This window comes from Cygnus olor, chromosome 5 (assembly GCF_009769625.2).
Source record: "Cygnus olor isolate bCygOlo1 chromosome 5, bCygOlo1.pri.v2, whole genome shotgun sequence".
NCBI classification, from domain to species: Eukaryota; Metazoa; Chordata; class Aves; order Anseriformes; family Anatidae; genus Cygnus; species Cygnus olor.
This window is the reverse complement of record NC_049173.1, coordinates 33,024,279-33,049,687: the sequence shown is the minus strand read 5'-3', so window position 1 is coordinate 33,049,687 and position 25,409 is coordinate 33,024,279. Positions and strand designations below refer to the sequence as shown.

The 25,409-nt window shown below is 41.4% G+C and overlaps 1 protein-coding gene and 1 long non-coding RNA gene across 6 annotated transcripts in view; both read left to right on the top strand.

Annotated features, from left to right (window-relative positions):
- Positions 1-25,409, top strand: part of LOC121070440 (transmembrane protein 263-like) — a 209,380-nt gene that overhangs the window by 81,652 nt on the left and 102,319 nt on the right. The window contains exon 1 of one of the 5 annotated variants that reach the window (XM_040557605.1): positions 14,954-15,020. The exons of the other annotated variants lie outside the window; for them this stretch is intronic. Within the exon in view, the coding sequence (XP_040413539.1) occupies positions 14,990-15,020 (31 nt within the window). The 5' untranslated portion in view covers positions 14,954-14,989. Of the gene's footprint in view, positions 1-14,953; positions 15,021-25,409 lie in introns of those variants that run through there. 5 annotated transcript variants of the gene reach the window in all.
- Positions 11,159-13,134, top strand: LOC121070441. Its single transcript, XR_005820087.1, has 3 exons — positions 11,159-11,404; positions 12,190-12,393; positions 12,918-13,134. It is a non-coding gene; the product is annotated as an uncharacterized LOC121070441 (long non-coding RNA).

Below are 25,409 nucleotides of genomic sequence, written 5' to 3'. Positions count from 1 at the left end.
TGTAGTGCGGAATAAATTAATGGGGCATCCTCATCTTAATATTTTGTGTGGTTTGGGTTCCTTTGTTCCTCCTATCATCACTCTATCACTCTTCCCCCTCAGAAAAAAAAAAAAAAAAGAGAAAAAAAAGATTCACTTGAAAAGATGCAGAGAAAGATGACAAGCATAATTCAAGGTCTACATCAATTTCCATATTGAGGAGTGTCAGTGGACTGAGTCTCTGCACTGTGGAGAAGAAACCACTTGGAGAAAATCTGGGATAGAAGCTTATTAAATTGTGAGTATTGAGAACAGGGAATAGTTATTGACTAGTTCTGGTACAAGAACTGGAGATCATTAATGAGGTTAGCTGGTAGGCACAAAACAAGTGAAGGACAGTATTTCTTTTCAGAACACCTCTGAACTGTTATCTTAGTGCCACGGGTTGTTTTGATGGAAAATTTGCATGGGTTTAAAAAGTGAGGAGACAAATTTGTGGAAGAAAAATCCATTAGGACCTATTGAGCACAAGACTCAAGAGTTCAAGTGCCTTAGCTGTAAACAGCTAGAAACTCGGAGAGCATGCAGAGAAAGTATCATTCGTTATCAGCTTGCCTTGCTCTTCCCTTCATTTGTGCCCAGGTAGTGTTTCCAAGAGAGACAGACAGCGGGCAAGGTGGATTTTTAGCCTGATCCAGTTTTCAGTCCTCATTTAAAAAAATAAAAACGTACGCTTTTGCTTTAGGACATAATTGATGTTTCCTTTAGGCTAGTTAATTCCTGCATGTGCTTTTCTGAATCTGCCTGTGGAACATCTGATAACGATTACAGTTGGAAATAGTCATGGTGAATCATACCCGTTGTCTACTTCAGCCAATGTATTATATTTCCCTGTGTCTATGCATTCCAATATCTTTCTTTTTTAAGAGACTACTTCCATAGTGGTAGTTCAATGCAATTGTGGCAGATGATGGAATTATTAAAAGAATACTGGGAACGCTGAGACCACGCAGGTGCTCAGAGACTGTGGTGATATGCTAATTAGGAGGACTTTATTGAGAGCTTTTAAATTCCTCTTCCTTTACTGACACCCTTAATATAAAACTGAAGGGTAGAGCTACAAATATTATGTAGTGTTACTTAATGCCTTACATTGACTACCGAAGTTCAGGTCTTCACCCCGCTGTTTGCTGCTCGAGAAATAAATGAAGTACCAAATATTCCCTAGTGTGGCAACACCTCCAAGGGCACGTCCGGGCACCTTTTTATTGCGGTCATAAAAGCAGCAGCACTGCATCGTATGTGCGGCAAGCAACAATATATACAAGCCCACTCTGGCTGTCCTACACTCAAAGTAGTGAGCTTAAAGACCCTCAGCTGGCCTAAGCAGATCTGTGCAGATCTATGTCCTGCAGACCTCTCTCTGGATAGCATTTCCATCACCTGTGACTGGGTGGAGAGCATTGCCTGCCTTCTGATTTACATTTTTGCCAGGTTGCTTCAAGTTACTGTGTGACGGGGTTATAATAGACTGAGCAGTGAAAGAAGCAGCCTATTTGTCAAGTTATACGAACGTTTTATGGTCTCTTTTTATTCAGCGTAAAGCATTTTATGTAGATAAGCAGATACCCAGCTAGAGGAAATTCTTCTGCCTTCCCTTCCCGCGTCCAGTGACCTGCATCTCCCTAACCAAGAGGATGGGGTAAGCGATCTCCTGCTGTAGTTCTCTGCTCCCTGAAGCCTGGCTGCGTGGAATCGGGTAACAAAAGGTGCCTGTCATGGACTGTTTGCACACATGGGCGCAAAAAGGCAGGTTAGAGGGAGGGATGCAGAATCGGTGACATGCTGAGCTGTAGAACAAATGTTGGTTGCTTCAAGGCTATGGAAGGCAACCCATACAAATGCTAATTCATGACATTGATAGGAATGCTCTCCTCTTCAAAGAAGCCTTGGGATGCCCTTAGCCATGTGGTTGTCATGTAACAACACATGGCCCTTTTTTAACTTCTATATTAGTATTACAGTTAATTTGCAGAGTTGGAGAATATTTTGCTTGACTTTCAGACATGTCCTCCTTTCCTCCCTTTTTCATCTAAATAGTTCTGGCTCTCTCACTAAGGCCATTTCAGATAATGTAGTTCTCCTTGCTTTTGTGACTTTTCATCCCTTTGTAGAAGCAACCACAGTAAGACTTTTGTTCTGCCATTGGAGATTTTCTCATTGTCATAGTAACTAAATATGAATAATACAGCTACTAGTATTTTCAGATACAGAAGAGTAACTGGCACAATTGAAAGAGACCTGATGGTTTCTGTTGCCACAATTTCGGGGATGACATATTTAGTAAGACGGTATTGAACTTGTCTTAAAAGGTAACTTGTCTGGAAAGGTAAAGGAGAAACTGGTTGTGTTTTCAAAGCTGAAATGAGTTGGTTGAGTCTTAGCCTGATATGCGCTGGGTACTCCACTCAGTGAGGAACCCTAGAATTTTTGCAAAAAGAAGAGATAAGAGGTCAGTGGCATCTAGGACAATACTGAGTAACTACTGCTGCTGAAAAAGCAGATAGTATTGCAAACAAGGACGAGTACAGAGCAGCGTGGATGGCCCAAGCCCAAGGATATTAAGATGGTTGTTTGGCAAGGACAGAGGGGCATTGGCATTCTGGGCTCTATTTGCATTGCATTGGTGTCACTGTCTCTCTTAATTTGAGCTCAGGCTTATCTCTAAATTTGCCTAGATTTAAAAACAAGACCCAGAACTGCTGGGCTGATTTTTTCCTTCTAATATGGCTATCTTTGTTGTTCTTTTCTGAAAGTGAACAAAACAGGTGTGGTTAATATTGAGTTGCTAGCTCACTTACTTGGGATTGTTCTTTTCATTGCAAGCTCAAAAAAAAAAAAAAAAAGGTATGGTTGGAAACTGTTCTGAGCTGTCAGCTCAGATCGAGTATGGTCTGTGTAGCTCAGTGCAGCGTGCAGTGTTTACTGCAGACAAAAGAGAAGGAAGTATTGTTAATTCTTGCTGCACCGTTTTCTGTGAAACCTGAAGATGCTGGGAAGGTGTTGATTTTTGTTTCTGTTTTTGTAAATGATGTTTCATGTTTCCTGGTGTATCATTTGCAACGAGTCAGATGTCAGCAGAACCCAGAGCAGAATTCAGCCCTGCGTTCCCCAACATCTTGGGGTGCGCTACGAGCCTGGCAGCAGTCATCCATCCTTATCCCATCCTCTTTTACCACCACTTCCCCTAAACAGTAACCCAGCAAAGCCCTGTCCCACTCTGATCCTGGCTGTGGGCTTTTCAGTCAGCACCGATAATTAGACTTTGAGATAAGCCATCTGCTTGCTGGCCCCCAGTGGTCCGTGGGCTTGGCACTGAGCTGTGGCGGCTGGTGACAGGTCTGCTGCAGGAGAGGGCTGGCAGTGACACAGCAGCTGCTCGCCGAGATACCGAGTGCTCTTGCAATTGAGCACCTACGTGCTGGGGGTTTTAAAATGTCACTGGCCAGGAGGAGAAAACAGCGCTCCCATAAACAGCATTTTCTGTTGCTCTGAAGCACTGGAGAGTAAAGGGAAGGGAACAGCCTGCGCTAATGAAGGGAAGTTAGGGTGGGAGGGCAGAGAAGCTGAGTTCAGTAATGAATTCATGATTTCATTATACTTTTGAGCATCTGGGAAGGGAAGGCAGACACATATTTTGCCCAAGTTAACACTGACTGATTGTAAATGGAGGAGAGCAGAGAAAAACCTTTCTCTCACACGTTGTTTGTCCTGTGCTTTTGGCAGTCTTGTCCCCATCGTACAGATCAGCAGTGCCCGAACCTATATTTGCAATGGGATATCTCACATTAACACCTTCGCAGAGAGGTTTAAAAGCACTGTGCGCCTGTATTGGGCTTTATACTGAGCCTGGGAGACCAGCTTACCCCTGCTTCCAGTTTTTCCTTTTGTTTTTCCCCTCACCCCATCATTTGGCTAGAAATCCCTTTTTTTACTGCAGACTCCTGTCTGCTCTGCCTCTGACATTGGAGTGCAGAAGCTTTATTATTACTGTTATTATTTGTTATTATTAAAGCTCCTATCTAGTCCAATTCCTGTTGGTGAACAAAAATCTCTATTTAGGCTGATTTTTTCCTTCTTTTTCCTGTTGTGCAGAGGGCATCTTGCATGAACAGAGAGGGATAAATGTTTGGTTTCTTTTCTTTCCAAAAGCAAGTGGAAGCTTAGCTCAAATCAGTCACTCTCCGCCTGGCTGGATTAACAGCAGTATTGCTGCAAGTTTTGTTTATTAGCCGGGAAACTTCTTTCTTATAAGGACAACCTCACGAATTCCAGTTCTGTGAGTTGGTAGGATTCAGGGATGTCCCAGAGGGTATAATGGCCTCATTCTGGACCTAGGAGGAAATGGAAGTCATTCTGCTGATCTAACGGACAGAAGTTTTTCCTAACATTTAAGGTCTGATTCCATTTATTTTTCTATCGATGAAGTGAAATTGTCAACAGTTCAACAAGAGAGGACTAAGTGCCCCTCTCTCCCCTCAAAAAAGAAAACAAAAAAGCAACCAACCAAATAAACAAAAACCCCAGAAGTGTTAGCATTATGTCAATGACTTGGGAGGTACTTCAGGTTTTGCAGTGCTGACTGCTATGACAACACCTGTATTCAAAAGCAGCTGCAGCAGTGGCTGTGGTGAGCAGTGCAGTGTGAGCCAGTGCCAGTCCTTGGACTTATTTACATCTGGGGTCTGGTGCTCCAGGCAGCAACTTGCCTTCCTGCCTTTCCTGCTGGAAGAGATGAGGCTGGCAGGAAAAGGGGAGAGGGTCTGAGCTAAGGATAACAGGACAAAGAAGGAAAAAAAAAAGAAAGAAAGAAGGGCTATCAGTGGAAACCACATCAGATTAGTGAACTTTAATTACATTTAATTTTCATTCTTAACATTTATCTAAAAGGTGATTGAGGAAAGGTTTATTAGGATTCTGCATCCCTATAGCCCTTCTTTGAAAGAACACTGAACAAGATGATTGCTTGCGTGTCTAATTAGAAGTTTTTCCCCTCTTGATCACCTTAAGTCAAATTCATTTACTCTGCTTGAAACAAGGATTTAATTTGATATTTTTTTTGCATCAAAAGATGTCTCTCAAACTTGATACAGAACCACAGCCTGCTAATCAAGACGGAACCCATTACCAGCCCTGTTTTATGAATATTCACATCAGAGGGCAGCACCAACCTCATTAGGAAGGGTGTTGCAATCATTATTAAACTGTTGGAGTCCATTATGATTCAGAGTGCTGTAATGATGACTGATACCCACTGAGGGCAGCTGAGAAGAATACTGGAGCATAATGACCTCACTTTTTTTTTTCCATCGGCCTATGGGGCTTTTAAAGGCTTTCAGCTTACGTCGTTTGTATTTTTTTTTTCATCAAGTGCATGAAAGTGGTCTTAACATCCCTGATTCTCTTGCACGAGTGGCAGAGAGAGAAACACAAGAGCAATTAGGGAACCTTGAGGTTATGTTTGGGTGATGTGGTAAGTCAGTAATACTACTAATTCTTTCAGATCTTAGGTCTCCATTAATGAGTTATTTCTTGTCAGTTACACTAAAAGCTCAAAATTTATAAGCTGGATCAAGCCTCTTCTGTGCCTTCCTTGTAAAGTGAAAAGACGACTGCTGTTAAACCTGAGTTTGATCATTCCAGCAGCAGAGCAGCTGCAGTTAATGGACCATTGGCATTGTCAGCATAAGCCCTTTCTCCACTCTCCTGTAGCTTTTCTGCTCTGAGAATAAAATCCACTTGAGGTTAAATGTTACTACAGACAGTTTGCTACCCCTGTCTTGCTTTCTTTGGCTTCTCACTTTATTCAGGAATAATGAAAGGAGGTGAACCTGAACTCTCCAACTCCAAATCTCAATCCCATCTTGGTTACATTTACATAAATCAATTTTGTACAAGTTGGCATAGTACTGGTGGATTTTTTTGGCATTTACAGTAATCTGAAGGAGCTGTGTACCTGTTAGTATACTTTCAGAGCTCAGAAAGAGTTTCTGATGACAACCATCATGCAATGATGAGATATCTATACCTAAACAAAGAAATTCATGTGACCCTTGCAGTCTCCAGTAGCTCAGATGTCTACTGCTTTTTTTTTGTGTGTGTGTGTGTGTGTTTGTGTGTGCATATCCTCAAGATTGCTTCCTGTCTTCTTTTAATGATCCTCCTCTCTTCTCCTTGCAGCAGGAGGTTATCTTTGGAGTCCTTTGGGATCCCTTTTTGGTCACCACTTTAGGTCAGTCTTTGGGTGCTGAAAAAGTTGTGGAGGCTGCGTGTGCCACCTCTGTTTCTTTTGCAGGCTGGGACTGGAACCTGGTTGTCTCTTGTAGCAGTGCAGAGTGCATCTGTTTTAATGTGGTTTTAATTGACGTTTCTTGCTACAATGTTCTTTTTATAAACTTGCAAGAGACTTAATACAAGTAGTGAGGCTGATTGTAAATTATTCTGTGATAATGATGCTATAAAAAGGAGGCATTATGGGGAACTAACAGTAAATTTCAAGCAGGGCAGATGCATGCCACCAAAGAGCATCTCTTTCTTTGGTCTTCTTTCAACTTGGCTTCCACAGTAACTTGTGTGATATCTACCTTGAGAACTCTTACATCTTCAGCTACCATCTTGAGAAACGTGTATGTTTCATAGTGAATATATCCTAGTTATGTGAAGCAGAGTCACTATAGCTGATGACAGGAAAAATAACATTGGTCTTTTTAAGCTAGAAGAGGAAGCAGTTTCAACCAACCGTAGTGGTAATTGAATCTAGTGAGGGGGGTGGAAATGCAAAAGGTCTTGTAAAAAGCAGGGCAGAGTCCACCCTTGATTAATGCTACTGCAAAGTGGATTAATTAGAAGATTAAATTGAATGCCACCTAGAGGAGTCTGTGGAGAGGAATGTCGAGCATTTCAACAAGAGAAACTGCAGTAAGCATCTTAAAGGCAGGGGCACACCACCTTCACAGTGGTTTGGCAGAAATACCAAGCTGTGAAGCAGACTGCCTCTGGCAGCAGAGAACACTTCCTAATTAGACTATTTGCACAATACTTGTTGGCAGGAGAACATGTCTTATTTAGGATCTTATGTGGATGCTCCTCAAGAAAGCCCTTCCAAGTTGGGTATTTAGACTCAGCCATTACATTTCCATCCTATCCAGCTTCACACTGGTCTCGAATGTACTGCAGGTAGCATCTACCATTTATCCAGCAATGCTTTTGTGTTCAGCAAAGACTGTCTCTGTTCTGAGGTGTAAACCTGGACCTAGTGGGAGGCAGATTTTGGGCAAACCTGTACTACCTGACAAAATGATCATCACACTTCCTCAGTGGAACTTTGTATTTTGCTGACTGAAGCAAGGTCATCTTCTTAGGTGGATGTATTCTATTCCTTCGTTACATGTGACAATAAGTAACAAGTGGAAAAACTGCAGTGCAGGCCTTCCATTTCTTTTATAATTGACATCTAAAACAAGTTATGAAAGCTCATCAGAACTTGGTTTGAGAAGCAACCATTTCTTTAAACAGAGAATTTCTCTTGCCCTGCATTACATTGCATGTTTCCTTTTAAACAGCTTTATTTCAAGTAAGTCTATCTTAATTGATCCCCTGAGAGGTTCCCTGCTGCATTGGCTCTTACTCATTAATGCATTTTACTATTAATGAAGATATGTAAATACCAAGTTGCTTAAAAAAGGGCTTCACCTCCATTATTGCATGCTAGGCCTCCATTTCTGCAGATATTTGCTGATGTTAGTTAACAATTCTGTTCCTAATGATCCTTTTGCCATGCAGTATAACTTTTGATGCTTTGCACGGAACTGTATGATAGGCAATATGTCAGCTCTGGTAGCGATATCGAGTACACTGAGAGAAAACAGTTTGCTGTTTTTACCTTTTATCTAGGCATAAGTTTTTCAGGAGAGCCTAAAGATGCTAGCTTCCCAATTGCATTGACTTTCCATAGTGTTTGAGTGCTTGACTCTTCCTCTAAAAATCTCTGCTTTGGTGATTTGTGGAACCCTGAAGTTGTTAGAGAAATTTCATCTGTGCACACCTCTGATCCCACCTAGGCAAGCAGCTGTGTGGTGCTGAGCTGCCTCCTGGGGTTAAACCACAACAGAGTGTGGAGAAGTAGAGGAGATGCTGCTCCCTTCTGAGACGTGATAACTGCATACAAGACAAATGATAGAAAAGACTTTCTAAGGAGGTACAATTAAAGCACTGACACAGTAAGCATAAGGACTGAAACAGTTTCATTAACATCAATTGAACCTTCTTGCAGATTGTCCAGTTTTCTCTGTTAGGCATCAGAGGATAACAGTTATGTTGCTGTTCAGAAAACTGGTGTTTTTTTATTGGCTGTAATCTTCCTGTGCAGCAATAATGCTACTTTTAAATTATAACATGCATTTAGTACATAAAACTGCTCTAATTTCACTATACCTCTTTGATTATTTTCTACAGGGAGCACAGTAGCCTAATTTCTCCTCTGCTAGTTGGTTGTAAGTTATTGTTGCTCCACTGATATCTAACCTGATGTTTTCAGGAGCATAAGACATATGTTTCTTACAGAAGTTTTAATGGGGTCTATTCTGAGCTTATGAGGAATGGATCACTTTAAGTGTCCAAGTGTACAGCTTGGAGTTCATCTTCCAGCACCTGACTTCGGCAGCTGCGGTTAAGATCTTCTGAAACTCACAGTGAGAAGTTTAGGTAGGGACAAACATGAATCCGAAGGCAGGAATTTCCAAGGGGCTTGGTTATTTCTGAAAATTGCAGGGTCAGTGGGAACACAATTGTGTCTCTCCCCTTCAGCTGATCACAGGGATTATGTGACAGCTGGAGTTTGGGAGCATTTGCCTCTGAAGTACTGAGGAATGCATTCCGTTGCATTGCCCATCTGCCACTGCCCATGCCAAACAAGTGAAACTCCTTTGAGATTTCACAGAAGAGGTCCAGAAAGTAGACTCCAGAAAAGCACTGTGTCTCTCTATGAAGTGACCATACCATTTTGGCTTGTCTGTGAACCTGATTGTGTAGAAGAAGGCTGTTTTTTGGGTATTCTCTTATCTTTATGGGCTCTTCAAATGATTTGTCAAGGGAAAATTACTTTTGAAGAGTTATTGGCTTTTTGGTGTCATTTTAGATTGAAACACAGTTGTTTTTCCATGTGCAACTTCGATGTAACCATGGGAAAAATCTGTTTCTGACACATTCTTTTTGATAAACCCCTTAATACTCATTGTCTTGTGGGGTAGGACACGTTCCCCACGTATAATTAGCCTGTCTCATTTTAGACTTAACAAGAAAACGAAATGAGTACTTTTCCATCATATTGAAGTCATCCTCTTGCTTCCAACCTACACTCCAATTTCATATGTCAGGTTTCCACTGTGAAGCTGAAGGTCTGTTCTCAAAGAATAGAAAGGAAGTGCGCGATGAATCCAGAATAGGTTTGTTTTTATGTCTTATGTTTAAATGCGCAGTTGGTTGTATTGTTTTAGTATTTGTGCGTGTACATGTAACACTTGTGTTATGTGTAACAGCCTTCCTTCTGTTGCCAGCAGTGTCTCGTTCCTTTCCCAGAGTAAAGATCTCTAATGCATGGCACAGGGGAAATTTCACCCAGCTGGAACTGAAACCAGATTCCTACTTGTGAAAAGGGGGAATGGCATACATTTTTGTCTGCCTGTTCTATGCTTCTTTAGACATGCATATTTGACGTACATATGTGGTGTCAGTTCCTTTAGGACCTAGGCGTTCTCAGTTTCTGAGAATCTACTTTCAGTTACTTAATTTAACTCACATTGTCAGACTAGGCATTAAATTCTTGGGCTTCTTCTCCACCCAAAGGTAAATATTTCTGGGAAATCTCAAGGGGACATCTCTGAGTAAAAAAGGGGTGAATAAAATGTCTCCTTGGTCCCTGAAGACAGTCTGTTTGTTTTCAGAGCTATGTAGTATCGATAGGATTGCATGAGTAAGGAGATTAAATTTATCATATAGTACTCCTTGTTAAGAAGTGATTGTGCATCCTCTGATGAAGTCTGGCTTGGTGCTTACAGAATGATTCCTTGAAGACCCTTAACCTGATTTATTGCATGAACTCTACATTGTAAAGTGCTTTGTTAAAAACAAAACAAAACAGGCAAGGCGTACTTTTGATTTGAAGGCTTTATAGTTCAGTAGCAAAAGGGCCCGATGATGGACCTTGGCGTTATATGTGGAGTCTTATATCACTTTATATTGCATTCAGAAATGCAATGTAAAGAAAAGCCTAAGAATGCTGTTCTCCACATTTTCATGCTTAAAAGTCTGGCAATATCAATATTAGTGCTTCATCTACAATCCTGTTTCTTTTTCTTTATGCAGATATGTATGTGCATACTGTATCTAGTTACCTTGTCACATAGTGCTTCTCAGGCATATGCATTTTTGTACAAACTTTAGATCCCTTGGATAGTACCTTTTACACTCCTTTAATCTTGTCTATTTCTGCTCATTCCACTATTGTTATGGTTTAGAATCTTTATAGATTTTTTCTGTCTGTGACTCTGATCCTGTAATTTAATTCATTATATGCGGAAACGGTGACATGGAGAGAGTAATAATGAAGTGAATGTGATTCTTCAGAGGCACGAGTATTTGCTCAAGTGGTTACAACTGCGTAGGGCTGGGGCTGCAGGCTGTAAGCATGCGTTGCGCACTTCTGGTTCAAGTAGGAACTTTGCCTGCTTTATGTAACTTGGAGAATTGTAAGGAACACAAAAAGGCACTTTTACTGGCAAAAATAATGATGCCAGAATATACACATTTGTTTCTAATCCCAGAAAGTGCCAGAATATCTGGGAATTTAATAAAACACCATTTTAATATGTTTAAGAACTATTTTAGTGATGTTACAGCTTTTAAAATACAGCAATTACAATTTCCCTTTGCTTCCAAGGCATGCACAGTTGGACCTGGATTATTAAGGTGACCTGGTTTTATATGCCATATGGAAAATAGCAGCAATAAAATACCTCAGAATTCTTTAAAATAGCCTAAAATAGAGCAGCAAGGTGGATGGTAAAAAAATAAAAATAATTTTTTTTCTATTCTGTTTGAGATGACCAGGATAAATTGTCTGCTACCTGTCTTTTCATCCCGTCATGCTACCTTGAATTTGTTTGGTACCAAGTCTTTAGAAATTCCTGCCTTGAATATGTGCACTGGATATTAAAGAGAGGTTATACCCGGGGCTCCACCATGCCATTAGTTAAACTTCTGCACTGGCCAGAAGTGGAGAAGGGGCAGCTGGGCGGTCAGGACCAGGCTGTCAGGTTCTTGGGAGATGCGTTCATGGAGAGGAAAATCTTTGACACACTGCATCCTGGTAAGATATCTACCTGTAGAGATTGTCTCATGGATTATTCAGTGTAGTTACACAGAAATAGTGCTTGAGTTGGGATAATGCGAGCAGCAGTGGCATGACAAGAGAACAGCCGTCTGTTTTATAGGCATTTAACTGGCTTGTACCAGAATAGCTACAACTTCTCAGTCTCTTCAATGAAGAGGAAGCCCCAGTGATGAGCTCATGTATTTTCCTTGTGAAGAAGGGAATGTCTGAAAGCAGCTCAGTCTGTTTATTATTGATGGCAAAGGAAAGCAATCCTAGTGTCAATACACCACCCAAAATTCAACCGATTTTAAGGAGTTATTGTTTGCTTGTGTGATTTTTCTCTCCTTCCAACTTTAACAGATAACATAGGGGGGACGGTGGCATGTTAGCATCATCTAATAGGCTTGGTTGTAGTGAGAGAAAAGTGCAGCTGACCAGTAACCTTCTGTATAACTCTTTTGTATAAGTAAATGTGTGCAGATGTGCAGGTGAGAGGTTGAGGCACTTCTGTTAGCAAAGCTCCAACAGTTGATTTTGCATATCACAATTCAGACCCTAAACCAATTTCCAGTCATACTGGAATTTCAAATTAGAATGAGAACCTGAAAGAGACAGGTCACTAGGCATTTGTGTAATTGAATAGTTCAGCTATCAGAGCACCTCTGTTGGGGCAGTATGTCTAGTTATGTGCACTGGCAGAAGTGCCCTTGGTATGTTTAGAAAAGAATTTGTAGGACTGGTACAACGACATCTGGTTTTGTTGTGCTTTTTACCTCAAGTGTTGTGTGGATGCTTTAGTCAGCTGGAGAAGATGAACCGAAAGGAGCCACTTACCTCAATCAGATCGGTTAACCGAGGGACAGAGGGTTCATGTGAGAAACTGATGTTTGCTGTGCATGGTATCCTGAAAGGAAGGAGATGTGGTGGCAACTTTGTCCACAAATCTTGAAGTCCCAGCACTTCAGTCTAGTGCAATGCTTCAGGTTAGTGAACATGGCTGCTCATACATTAACTAAAGTAAGTGGATATGAAGTGTGACAAATTGGATTAAAATGCAGAATTTTTTAAGTGTACTTGATAACCTTGTTTGTACTCCTACCCTAGCATTTCAGGCAGATAGCAGTGGGAGCCCAACTGTCATTCAGAGTGGGAAATTGCGTAGAGAAAGAAAGACTGGTGGCTGGTTTGGGATTTTTTTAAAAGAAATGTAGCAGCAGGATTTGTGTCTACCAAATGCTTATCTGTTTCTAGAGGATTTCATAGAAAGCCAGTGTGCCACATCAAAGAAGACTGGAGGGGTGGCTGGGAAAGATTGACTATCTGGTAATGCTGTTTTTATGACATTTAGCTCTAGCAGAAAACAGATCACAGACCAGAGAGGAAACAGCCTAATGAGAGTATTCAGAGGTGTTGAAATAAAGATAATATTGTCTAGGTGGTGACATAAAAGACAACTTTGTGTCTAGAATGGTAATGAGGACGCTCCCACCTTTTATGCTCCTGACAGACTTTGAAGAAATACAGAGGAAAGGCAAGTGTCAGCAGTGGCCTGAAGATGGGGATGGAGAGATCATAAAATGCTGGCAGAGGGAGCTACCAGGAAATCCTGAAAATGTACCCAGCCTGTACCTTGCTGCATATCGTTTTGTGTGTTCAAAAAATAAAATAAAATAGAAATAATTTAAAAAGTAAAGTCCTGATTTTATCACCTGCAGTCTGGCTGATAGCTGCACCCCAGAAGCCCTTTCCCAGCTCTGTCATGGCCGGGCCTTGAGCACCACCACCATCTCACAGCTGTCTGGAGGCACTTCTAGAGTGGGTCCAGTAACTGTTGAGGGCTCTGTCACCAGAATACCAACTTTGTCCTCCTGTGACATCCTGCCCATTTGACATATGCTGCCTTGAAGCTCCTGGATGACGGGTGACCATCTTGTGGTTCTCCGCTTGCAGCCTTCCGTGCCTCTCCCTCACAGCCGTCTTTAGATGGCTTCCTATGTGGTGAGCTTTGTAAAAGTTGTCGTTTGTTCATAGCACGCAGCGGCCTGGAAAGCTGTGGTAAATCCACTCTTTTGGTTAGCAGAATAACATCTGATAGCTTGACCTAGAAATTCAAAGAAAATAGAAGAAAAAGGAGAGTTAATGGATTAACTGCGGAGCAGGTGAGATAAGGCTCTGTGCTTCATTCTGCTGCTGTTTTCACAAAGAGAGGGTTTTCTGTGTCTGCTTCAACCCGCGTGGATGGGTCTCTGTCAGCTGGTGTCCCAGGGGAGCAAAGACGTTCCCTCTGCACAAAAGGAGTGTATACAGACTTTTCCTTCCCTTTATGAACACATTCAAAAAGTACAATTCCATTTTGTTCATAGAATAATGAAACACAGAAGGTGTGAGGTGAGGAAAACTGAGGTAAACAGCAGAGGAAAAATGCTTTCTGATTAGCCTAATGAACACACACACGCACAAAAATGTTGTTGGATGTGACAGGCAAAGATGTCTCTACACAATAGAGAAAACTGATGCCGTATGAGCAGAGGGAGCAATTCAATGACCAAATCTTTCAGATATCTTTTAGTAATGAGATGTACAATTATCACTTGGATTCTGAAAGTACTAGAGACTTGTGGCTTTTTGTGTATTTTGTGGGAGGGTCAGTAGTAGTCTAATCTCCGTATTGTTATGAAGGATTCTAAGAAAAAATCAGTAATCACTACTTTGCAGGTGCCAAAGGCCTGGGGATTTTCTCCATATAAGCCTGTTTCTTAAGATGCTGATTACTGATGCGTAACATCTGTGCCCAATACAAAGCTGCATAGTTTTCTGAGGGAATTTTGGGAAGGAAGCTTAAGAGGGTTGCCTGAAAAATTACTCTACTGTCTAGCTTGACTCTGTGACTGAACATTGGAAAGATAACATTTTCACCGTTAAATGAAAAACGCAGGGACAATAAGTTGTCTGTGTCTCTGGCCTGCCTGTGCGATGGCTTTGCTGCACTATCCATCTGGCAAAGCAGCACGCTTGTTTGTGACCGAAGAGATAAACCCAGTGTCATAGACTGAACCCTGCTCCTGTCCAGCTGTAAAATGATCATTAAAAGAGAGCTGACCTTTCCTTTTCTTTTTTACATGGTTTCTGATGTGATCTAACAACACTAACAGAACAGCCGTGGACTTGGTAGTTCCCCCAAAGGACTTTCTTTCCTTCACTGGGAAACTAGCAGTGAGAAACACCCACCCAGAACTTGCTACACAGCTTGTAGCAGACTCTCTATACACTTCTGTTTTGTAAAAATTCAGCAGTTGCCATTTCTTGTTTCTTGACACATTCAGATCCATGTGATACAGTTATTTTTAATTAATCATTTTTCCTTCCAGAATTAGAAAACTTTAATTTGATGCTCTTGTAACTTTTTAAACATGGAATGTATATATATATATATATATATATATATATATATATTCTCTTGTGAACCTTTATGTGCTACCAGTACAATTTTAATCTTTTCAAGGCAGTTCAGGTACCTGTTCTTTCTTTGCATTTAGGCAGTGTTTGAGGTGCAGATCTGCCATTTATCAGAGAAGTGAAATGTCACACCCCAGCTGCCTTGGCCCTGCAGGTAATACTGACTACCCAGACACTCAGATGTTTTAGCTGTCTTGACTCCCTTGTGGATCCTTTTGATGAGAATGTCCAGGATCATCAACTGTTAATGGTTTCTCTTCTAAATCGGGGAGCCTGGCTGTCTGTGGAGTCAGTGTCCTTACATTTGTTAACGACCATTTTATAAATTCCTGCCCCGTTTCAGATGACGCTCCTCCCATTTGGATTCCTCACATGATCAACCCTTACTAAGTGATGTGTTTAGCTGGGTAGACCAGTTTTGGATGATAATGTAGCTCTCTGCCTAACGTGCATCTATAGAAATAAAATAACCCTCTGGTGTTAACCCTGTATTGTTAGCCATTTGTCTTTTCTCTTCATACTAGATTGAAATTCCAGTGGAAAGCACAAATGAACCATACATCCAAAGTGGAGGTTTTACGCTGATATGCGTACAGATATGGTCTTCAGTACTGTGGATAATTCTTCAGCTGTGCCTTGGCAGATTTTCTAAAATCATGATTTATCTGAAGTTGGGACTTCTAGTTTTTCTTGTGCTGTGACATGTTGATCTATGCTTTTCAAGCAGAATATAAAAACTCAGAATATTAGAGTGCAGACATGGAGAAATTAAATAGTTTCATAATCTTGTCCCATGTCATAATACCTAGTGTCTGTTTTACACACTTTGAGGTAGACTTTATGACTGAAAAATAATATTGCACTTCAGCTGGCTGATGATGCAGTGCTCTTGATCCTGAAGTATGAATGAAGGCTTGAGGCAAAAGAGATCAGCTTTTAATAATAATTAAAAATATATATATACCTACAAGAATTGCAGTTATACTTTGAATACCTTCATTTGTGATCTGTGGACAGGACAGAGTCTCGCCATGAGATGAGATCCAGGAACATCAGATGCCATACTGAGGTTTCCCTGATAATGAAATGATACAATTGCAAACCTGTTACTTTTAGATAGATAGATATAGATATATAAAATATATAAATATAAAATAAAATAAGAATGTAATCATTTATGTTTTTATTCTTAATGGTCACACACTGCTTGTCTTTTTAACTTACACTTCAGATGAGATCCTCCTTTCATCAAGTAACTCTGGGAGCTTAAGCTTTATACATAACGTTAATATAGCATACTCTGTGACAAAATCCAAAGTATTGGCAATGTTATGGATAGAAGATTAAGTTGCTTCAGATTATAGACATAATCAATTTGCAAGACCTGTGTTGACTTTCAAATAATCCTTTGTCGTTCTGTGTTTTTTTGAAGGAGATGCATGAAAATGAACTGAGAGCAAACAGCATGTAGAATGGCACAGGAGGGAGTTTTTCATTACTGTTGTATTTATCATTTAGCACAACCCTGAGCTCTGTCAGACTTAAATGGCAAACTCATTGTTAATTTCAAAGTTCAAAGTGTTCTTTAATCTTTCCCTTATTTTGCTCTCTCATAAATAACATTATGGTTTCAAGTGCCTGCTTCCAGGGTTCTCACCAGTGTTCTCAGGTTGTCCTTGGTAGGTGGGAAAATCTGTCTCACTAAAGGAGTTGTGATTCAAGAGGTCAGAGCATTGTCTGTCTCTGGAAACAAGGCCCATAAAATACTGCTTAACAAAGGGGTCTATTTGCAGTGCGGAGCCTCAACATATATCTGGTAAGTGCCTGGATGTCAGACCCGAAGAAAGAGATGAAAATAAAGAAAATAAATACCCTGCACTACTGAACACTTGCCAGTACACTGAGGAAAAGAAAGAAATCAATAAAAGGAGCCATTTCTTCTTTTTATTAAGGAGTTTTCTTAACAAGGATTACTTCTTACTTTTTCATGTGCTCGGGGTGTTTTTACTTTCTAGCTGAATGAAAAGGAACATTTTGTGAGAGGCTCTTGCATTCATCTACAGCTTTCATGCTAATAAGGTACACAGATCCTAGAAGCAGTTTTCAGTGTGGCTGTGGCAGGTCTGTCAGTAGATTAAATGGCTGAGGTGGATTTATGAAGGGATTTAGTATGTTTGGAGCTTGTGAGAGATTGTGAGTTTAACTAAAGTTGATTATTCCCTGGAGAGAAAGGTTTGGCAAAAATGAAGGAAATTTTCCATTCTACACGGCCTGTTTTGATCCCTCAAAATCTGACATAGGTGAGGACAAAAATAATAATGACCTTTTCGATTGCGTTGATGAAAATTCAGTAACTCTGTCGAGGAATTAGGTCTAGAGCCCGAACTCCACATAGAACAGAAGACATTATTTTTTTATAATATAAAGGTTTGGCCGGATTCCAGTCTGAATTGTATTCAGATTGGTAAACTGGAAATGAAAATATCCACTGCTAGTGTGCTGAGCTGGCCAGCCCCCTGTATTATATTAATTAGCAGCGTGCTGTCCTATTGTCCAAGTCCACCAAAAGAATGCTCCCAAGAGAAGGTACGTCACCCCCTTCTCGGGAGCCATTGGAGTTTAATGATGCCTGTCTGTCCTTCAACCAATATTCTTGCTCATCTACAAAGACATTCACAAGTGTACAGTCTCTTTGTCATTGTATTAAACAATTATTGAAGCAATTCTAATTATTTTCTGCATGATGTTGCCAGTATTAGACATATTTTCCATATGGAGACCATAGGACTGAAACTCAGTTGGCTTTGTCACAGGATCCATATAGGTTCCTGTTGATGCTGTTTGCATCCTTGTGGGCTACCAGTCCTGCTCCAGCCTTGCCTTACTTTGCACTTGGCAACTTGGCCTGCAGCCTTGGCTTGCTCTTACTATCTGCAGCAACCAGCTGGAGTCATTTAGAAACATTGTCTTTGTGAAATAAGTCACGAGGTCTTTTGTTTCCTAGCAAGAATTCAGTTTGCAGGGCAGCAACCGTTTCCAAAATGATATCAATTTGTCTTTCATGCTGAAGTTCTCGTTTTTTGAGACTTCACGTGCTTTGTGATGATTATTTCTGGTTTTGGAAGTTATAATGGTTCTTCAGGCCAACACTAGCTTTGCTCTTGAATGAATTTTGTGGTGCTTTCTGTTTGTGTGAAAGATAATTTCTGAAATTCTCAGGCTTCCATATTATGATGAAATATAATTGTTAACAAAAGCACAGATTATAATGTGGAAAAGATGGCAATTCCTGTGAAGGCTTTTGGTTGAAAGTAAATTCTTACTGATGCCTGTGATTGTGTCTGGATGTAAATAAGGTTGCTGTTCTCTCAGTAGATGCCGCATTATCTTGTCACAAATTCGGGAGACGATTTACTTGATCAGAAACGGAACAGGTTTTATTTGTTGTTGTCGCTGGGTTCTGGGCTTCTGCGTTTTGGTTTGTGGTTTTGTTTGTTTTAAGTAAGCACATCATACAGACTGCAAACCGGGTTTACAATGTTTTCTTATTAAGGACAGCTCTGCTGCCGTCTGTTCGCGGCTTTTATGGTAAATACCCTGACAACTGTGAAGCAGATTCTCTGTTTTTGGGAGGTGAAGCTCAGCTGTGGGCTGTACTAAAACCAGCCTGGTTAGGCCTACCACATAGGTATGCAATTATATATGTAGGTACGCACGTGCAACTGGTTCTAACCTTCTCGTAGGAGGAGTTGCTGGTGCAACTGCTTTCAGAAATAACCCAAAGAATTTCTGCTTTCTGTGATAAAATGGCTCATAAACTTCCCTTAATATTTTAGCTGTGGTTTGACTCCAGCGAGATAATGTCTCCAGTCAGCTTTGCCTTGACAGAAGTCGTTTCAGCCCCCAGCCATTCGTTCCCTCGCTCGCCTCTTTTGTCAGTGCAGAGTTGTGCAGCCTTACGGTAAATCTGGCTGGGGAGCTGATGTAGGGGGTTTTGGCCAGGGCAGCCCAGGGGCATAAGAAGGGGCCAGGGCAGGGAAGGGCAGGATTGCTTCCAGCACCACTGTCAGCTTATGCTAGCTTTAAATGTTAGTGGGACTGCAGACAGAGGCTCTTGGAACTTTGAAAAGTCTATCTGTCCAGTATAGACTGGACTGTGGTGTGTGTTTGATAGGCAAACCTATCTGAATCCAAGGATCCAGTTTCCATTTGATAATACCCCGGATGGCTGACGTGTCTGACGTTTTGAGTTGTCCTGTGCACTCGCCTTCAGTGTGTGTGTGTGTGCCCGCTTCAACAGCAAGAGACTATAAACTCAGCTTATTTCAGGCTCCTTGGCTGAGCTCTGAATCATGCTGTCCATGGGCATGACACAGCTCTGCTTCAGTGTGGGGGTGAAAAACATGGGCTGTTCACTCAGAGTTAGGAGTCTCCAGATTTCCAGTCAGCTGTCAGGTAAATGGTCTGGGAAGAATTGGGAAGCCACCGCCAAGCAGATGCTTGTTACAAGGGTAATGATTATGTTCAAGAGGATAAAATATACATAAAGTGACAGAGAGAAAACTCTTTCCATTTTATGTGTGAAGGTTTTGGATTGCAGCTGGAAGTAAGTGATAAGGAAGATAGCAGAGCTGGAAATGAGCAGCGACCATCTTGCCTCATTTCAAGTGTGTTGTGCCCCCTTGGGACATTAGGGAGCTTTCTGGTTTGGGAAGGCTGGTAAATGGCTGGTTAGTGAACAGAAAGAAGCTGTAAATCCCTCCAAAAACATACACTGTGTGTTTATTAAATAAAAAGTCCTCATGAATGATGTATGATCAAATGTGCCTGTATTTCCTGTCAACAAAGCTAATTGAAATAGCTGCTCACTGTACAGAAATGCTTCTTTCCTTCTTTTCGTGGCTTCATCTTAATCTGTACTAGCTAGAAAGCAGCTCCTTCTTAGGGACTGGCAGTGACCTTCAGGGCCAATAAATGGGAGAGGTTTTTAAGCAGAAATAAGCATGTCATTACATTGTTCCCTGCCCTTTTTCTGCAGCAAACCTAGATGCCCTCTAAAGCTACCCACTGTTACAGCATGGAGCATTAGCTCACGCGGTGCTTTTGAACTGAGGAAAGTCTTAAAGCCAGATTAACTTATTGTCAGCTCTCAGTATGGTCATGAAAATGGTCACCAAAATTAGTGGATATAGCAGAGAGGAAGGAGCCGTGGATGACCACCAGTCCCTTGACAACAGCTCTTTATGCTGACAGCTTGCTTTGAGGTGAGGAAATAAACTGCCCTGGGATTTCAGTGCTACCAGGGGAACCTGAAGCAAAACCTACTGAGAAGTGGCCCTGGCTGACTCCAGGCCTGTGCTGACCTGCCCTTATTCTTCATGACTGTGAATGGTTTTGAAAAATGTCCCCATTTAAGGGAGAGAAGTTAACCAGCTAGAGAGCAATGAGACTGGATCCAGGCTTTTCTTATATGGTTGCTTTAACAAAATGTATCTCTTTGTTAATTGAATTACAAATGTAATTAATTTTATTGAATAACTTCAATTGGAATGAAAACAGTCATGTGAAGAAAATACCTGGAGGTAATGAACCTACATTTTTTTAAGCATTTGGAGTTAAGGTAATCCTTAGTTCCAGTGCACAGAACAAAAATTGAGTTCATTAATTCTGTTTTTTTAGGCTGTATCTTTAAAATTCTTAGTAGCTGGTAACAGAAAAATATTTTGCTGCCTTGTCTTTCCTTTTGCTTTCTTTGCTTTAGCTGAGTTTGGGAGGATGAGGGTTGCTGCAGTGGTAAGTGATGAGCTTGTCCCAGTGCTTTTTTTTTTAATAATTATTTGCCTGTCATTTTCAATCCTCTTCCCTAATTCTTTCTATGTAACAACCCATACGCATTTCCTCCGTCATCTGGGCATCCTCTGCCTCTCCTCTCCTTTGCTTACTGATTCCTTTGCTTTTCTCTCAATTGTGCTTATTATTAGCCTGTGCTGACTGGAGTCATGAGTGTGCGTGTTGCTGCTTAGAGACTTGACTAGCACCGCGTTGTATAGTCTGGGGCTATTCCTTGCAGAAGGATTATATAATAAACTTTTAGAAAGCATCTCTATGATTCTCTGGTACAATCATCATCACCAGACTGAGGGAACCTGCTTTGTAACATGTCAGCATAGCTCCTTACTTTGATTTATATTAACTGGGTAGCTTTATCTCCTCTCTGTGGATTTGCAGACTGACATGCTACAAAATGTCTCTCCTGTCTCTGACTTTTGTTTTTTCTCCTATCTGGCTGTGTTGGGATACAGAAGAGATTCATGGGTTGTGATAGAGTTATGTTAGTGCTTGGGTGCTGTAATTACCTACATAAAACTGGGCTGCTCTTTGAACTGAATCACTGCACTCAAATGCTGCTTTCTGCTATGCCAAAAAACTACGTATCTGGGTTTGCTTTCTTTTTTTTTTTTTCACTCCATACCACAACAGTTGGGTTAGTCTATTTACTTTACTTTCTCAAGACAGAAGTACGTGCAACCAACAACTTTAGAGGAAATGCTAGGTCCTACGTTGCATTGAAGCAGTCGTGATTTTCAGTTTTGTTTCATAACTGAAGAAGTTGTAGTGTGTACTGAGAAAGAGCAGGGCTGTTCTCTTCTCCCGTTAAATGTGCCCTCCACCAAAACAAATGAGAACAGAGAGGAGGCAAGGAGAAAGGAAGCCATAGACCTTTCCAGCAAGAAAATGATACTGTTCATCTTGGTTCTAATACACTGTTAAGGAACGGATGTGATGATAGTGTTGGTTTTGGAGATTTTAATCTGCTAGTCCCTAGAACAGATGAATCTTCACTTGTGTTTCTTGGCAGCATGGTTCTGATCTGCTCCAGTGAGGGAAGAAGTAGCTGGGAGTTTGGATTGCCTTTCGAGACGGTCAGGAAAAGCGTGGTTGCAAATCCACATGGGTTGGTTGGTTTGTTTGCTTTTTTCTCTGCCTGAAAACAAAAGTTATTTTTCATCCATATAAAACCAAAGGAACTGTAAGGGCCAGTAGACATCTTTTCTAGCACAAAATGAGCTAAAACCTTGTTTCTTCACTCTCCCCCACTTGTTTTTGTTCTTTGCTTTCATATGCCTCAGCTTTTCTTCCCAGCGTACTGTCTAGCTGTACCTCCAAAATGCAGCTTTCAGTGTACAATGCCTCTGACTAGGACTAAAAGAAGGAAAACTGAGGATTTGCAAAACAAAACCCAACGACGGCAACATCAACAGAACGATGTTCTGCCCTGCTCCCTTCCTTCTTATTTCTTCTAACCCACTGTTATTTCTTTCTTCAAAACCTTCCTTTGATTAATTCATCTTCTGTAGCGGTAATAAAACCAGCTGTGAACCTCTGCACTAGCTGGAAGGAGTGCTAGTTCTGCTGAGAGAAGTGCTGGCTCTTGGCATGTTCCCTCCATGCTTGGAAGTAGACGATGCAGAATATCCTCGGGTGAAAGCCAGCATGGTCTGTGGCCCATCCCCTGAATGCAAGTGTCAGCGCATCTGTTTGTTATACAGTTGCAGTGGGAAATGTGACTTGAAGATAGAGGAGAAAGCTTTGTGCAAGACTTCAGAGAGACCGTGCTGCTTGGCAGGGTGGTTGGTTCTCCTTGCCAGCTCACTGCCACGATGCTACGCGTGCCTCTGGTTCCAGTAGCATTGTATTGTGTCAGCGATGATGGCATTCATCTCTTTCTCCCAGCAGCCTGTAACAGTCACTGGAAAGGGGATAAGAAAATCGAAAATGTTGTTTGGAAGGGAGAGATAAAAGGTAAAGGAAACGATCACAACTTAAAATCCTTCGTGATTCAGTAGTGATGCAGCATTGAGCAATGTGTCTGTGTAGTCAGACACGACCTTCACCAGGTGCTGGAGGTTATTTAACACTTTTAATTTGCTCTGCTGAGGTTGACTAGAACTTAAGAAAACTCCTTTATTGAGGTGATCTAGCATTTCAATATGGTTGGTACCATATGGTACTTTCTTTTGAGTCCTAGGGAATCTCTAGAAGGTTGTGAGAGGCGAGAAGATATTTTATTTCACTGAACTTTCACTGCTCTGAAATGATAGAAACTCCTGCAGCAGGCTGCTGAGGCACTGGAAAGCCTTATTTTCCTCAGTGTGGGTAAGGTAAGGCATCTCCCCCTTCTCCTTCCTTCTGCTGAGGTTTGCTGGAAAAGGATGAGCTACATTGAAGAGTGTTGCATTCAGAAAGTTTGTTTTTCAAATCTGTTGTGCTGTATCTGTTTGAATTTGCAGAAAGCTTGGTTAAAGCTTGTGTGTGGGAGGCTTTGTATACCTCCGCTGTGGGGTGGCAATGTCCCGGTACCACAAAGGTAGCTAATGGGCCTGGGTGTGGATGTCAGCCGTGAGGATTGTCCTCTCGGAGCAGTGTGGTTGGAGTTGTTTTGACTGGCAGAATTTCATAGTTGTGAGACTGTGAGTGAGAAGGGTCCTGGCACTGGGCACAACCCAAAAGCTACTCAAAGCACAGGTTCTTGGTAAGGTCCATGAACTGGTTTTCTCCAGCTGAGAGGAAAATCAGAGCTCGAATGCCAGGTGCCAGTTCTGGAAGATTTTGTTATCTGACAAAACAGGGTGCTTTGGGTGGTGTTTCATCTGTTCCTTCTGCTGGAAGGTGATGGAGCCACTCAGGATCCACTCAGTTGTTCTCTAAGCATTTTAAAGCTTCTCTCAGGTTCTCCGTCAGGAAATCCCGCAGGGAGAGCTAGCTGTAACAGAGAACCAAAATGGCAGTGCCTTGCTAGGTGTTGGCTAATTACAAAAACAAACCTAATCCATCAGAAATCTCTGAATACCACAATGTGATTTTTATGGTAGGTGTGCGTAGATGTCCGGTTTTAAGAAGAAATAAGCCAAAGAGAAGGGTTTTTTTGGATCTTCTAGGCTTCTCCATATTTGCTTAAGGTACTTCAGATTTGACCTAAGAAGAGGGAATGAGGTAGTTGGATCCTGCGTTGGTATTTTTGCTGGCACAGCTAGGAGCAGGGTAGTTGTGAACCACTGCTGAGGTTTCATAAATTGGAAGTGAGAGATACATTACAATGAGATGAAGTTGTAATGCCCTGATAGGTATTGAACAGGTGGTCCTGCCATACATTACTTTCCCTGTTAGTATTCTGCTTGTGTTGCATACACGAATCTGTAATCTCCTGAAGTCACTTCTGTTATCTTAGAGATTGTAAGGCACAATGCAACAAGAAAACAGGGCTAGAAAAAGGGCACAGGATTTCCAGTCAAGGGAACTAATTCTGTTCCTAGCTCTGCTACTGATTCTTTTTAAACTTTGGCACATCACTAAATTTTCTTGGCTCGATTTCTGTATCTTTAAATGCCACCAGTCCCTGGAAACAACTTTGGAATAAAAATGCCTGGTGCTTTCTCATGAGGGAACCGCAGGGTCACAGTTGTATGAGACCCAGTTTGTATATGACAGCTGTGCATCCGTATGAGATCCCCTGCATTAGCAGAAACTAAATTTAAGAGCTCCTGAGTGCTCCTTTGAAAAGTCATCCTTTCTCAGATGTTCACTGGGTTCTGTTACATTTGATCTATGTCAAGAATATCCTGATTCCTATTGCTCTGAGACTGGCGTTTTGTAAACTGAAGTTTGTTTTTTCTTGAAGGACACTGCTGCCTGTGCTGCCTGGTCCCTCTGCTCCCATCTCTCGCCCTGTGTCCACGCTTCTGCTTTTGCTGGCTGAAACTTGCACAGCCTTCCCTCCATCCCTTCCAACTCTTATTAAATGCAGTTTATCTCTCTGCTGTTAAGTAGTCTATTGATTCACTTTAGAGTTTATTAGATTATTACTGTCTGGGGTTTGATTTTTTAAAGCAGTTTTTCAGACGTGTATGTGTTCACGTGTGAAAACAGATCAATGAGCAGGGACAATGCACAATTACTTACATGGCTACAGCCGCCACTCTAATGTAATATTGTCATTTAAATGCTCGCTGTGTATTCAGACAGTGAAGGTCTGTACTGCATGCTCTGCAGTGTTGGAGCCCTAGGGTAATGTTTTTCATAGCTGTTTATTCCTAAATACTCTTGATGGAAATACAAATACCACTGAAGCTCCATATGTGGTTTCAAGTACTGGGAAAAGGGGGGATAGAGGGGCCTGTATTGTTTCAAAAATGGCACTAAAACTTTAAAATGTGTCTGAAAAAGAACGTGAAAGGCGTTGGGTCTGTTTGCGAGGAAGGACTGATAAAACCAAGTACAAAATTGATCTGCAAAGCCTGCAAGTTTATTTGTAAAATTCCCCTCCAGCAGAAGCTTTAGACACTTGAGTGGAAATGTGCTGCCAGTGCTGAGCTTAACCCTTAGCAGCCCAGGAGGTCTCGGGAGCCCTTTACTGTTATCTTTGCAGGATAACAGCTTTCTCCAGCTAAGGAAGGCAAAAATTTCTCATCAGTGCCTCACAGTTTAACAAATGCTTTGCATTTCTCAAATTTCCAAGTGCACCGCATCGTTTGATGTTGTGGTG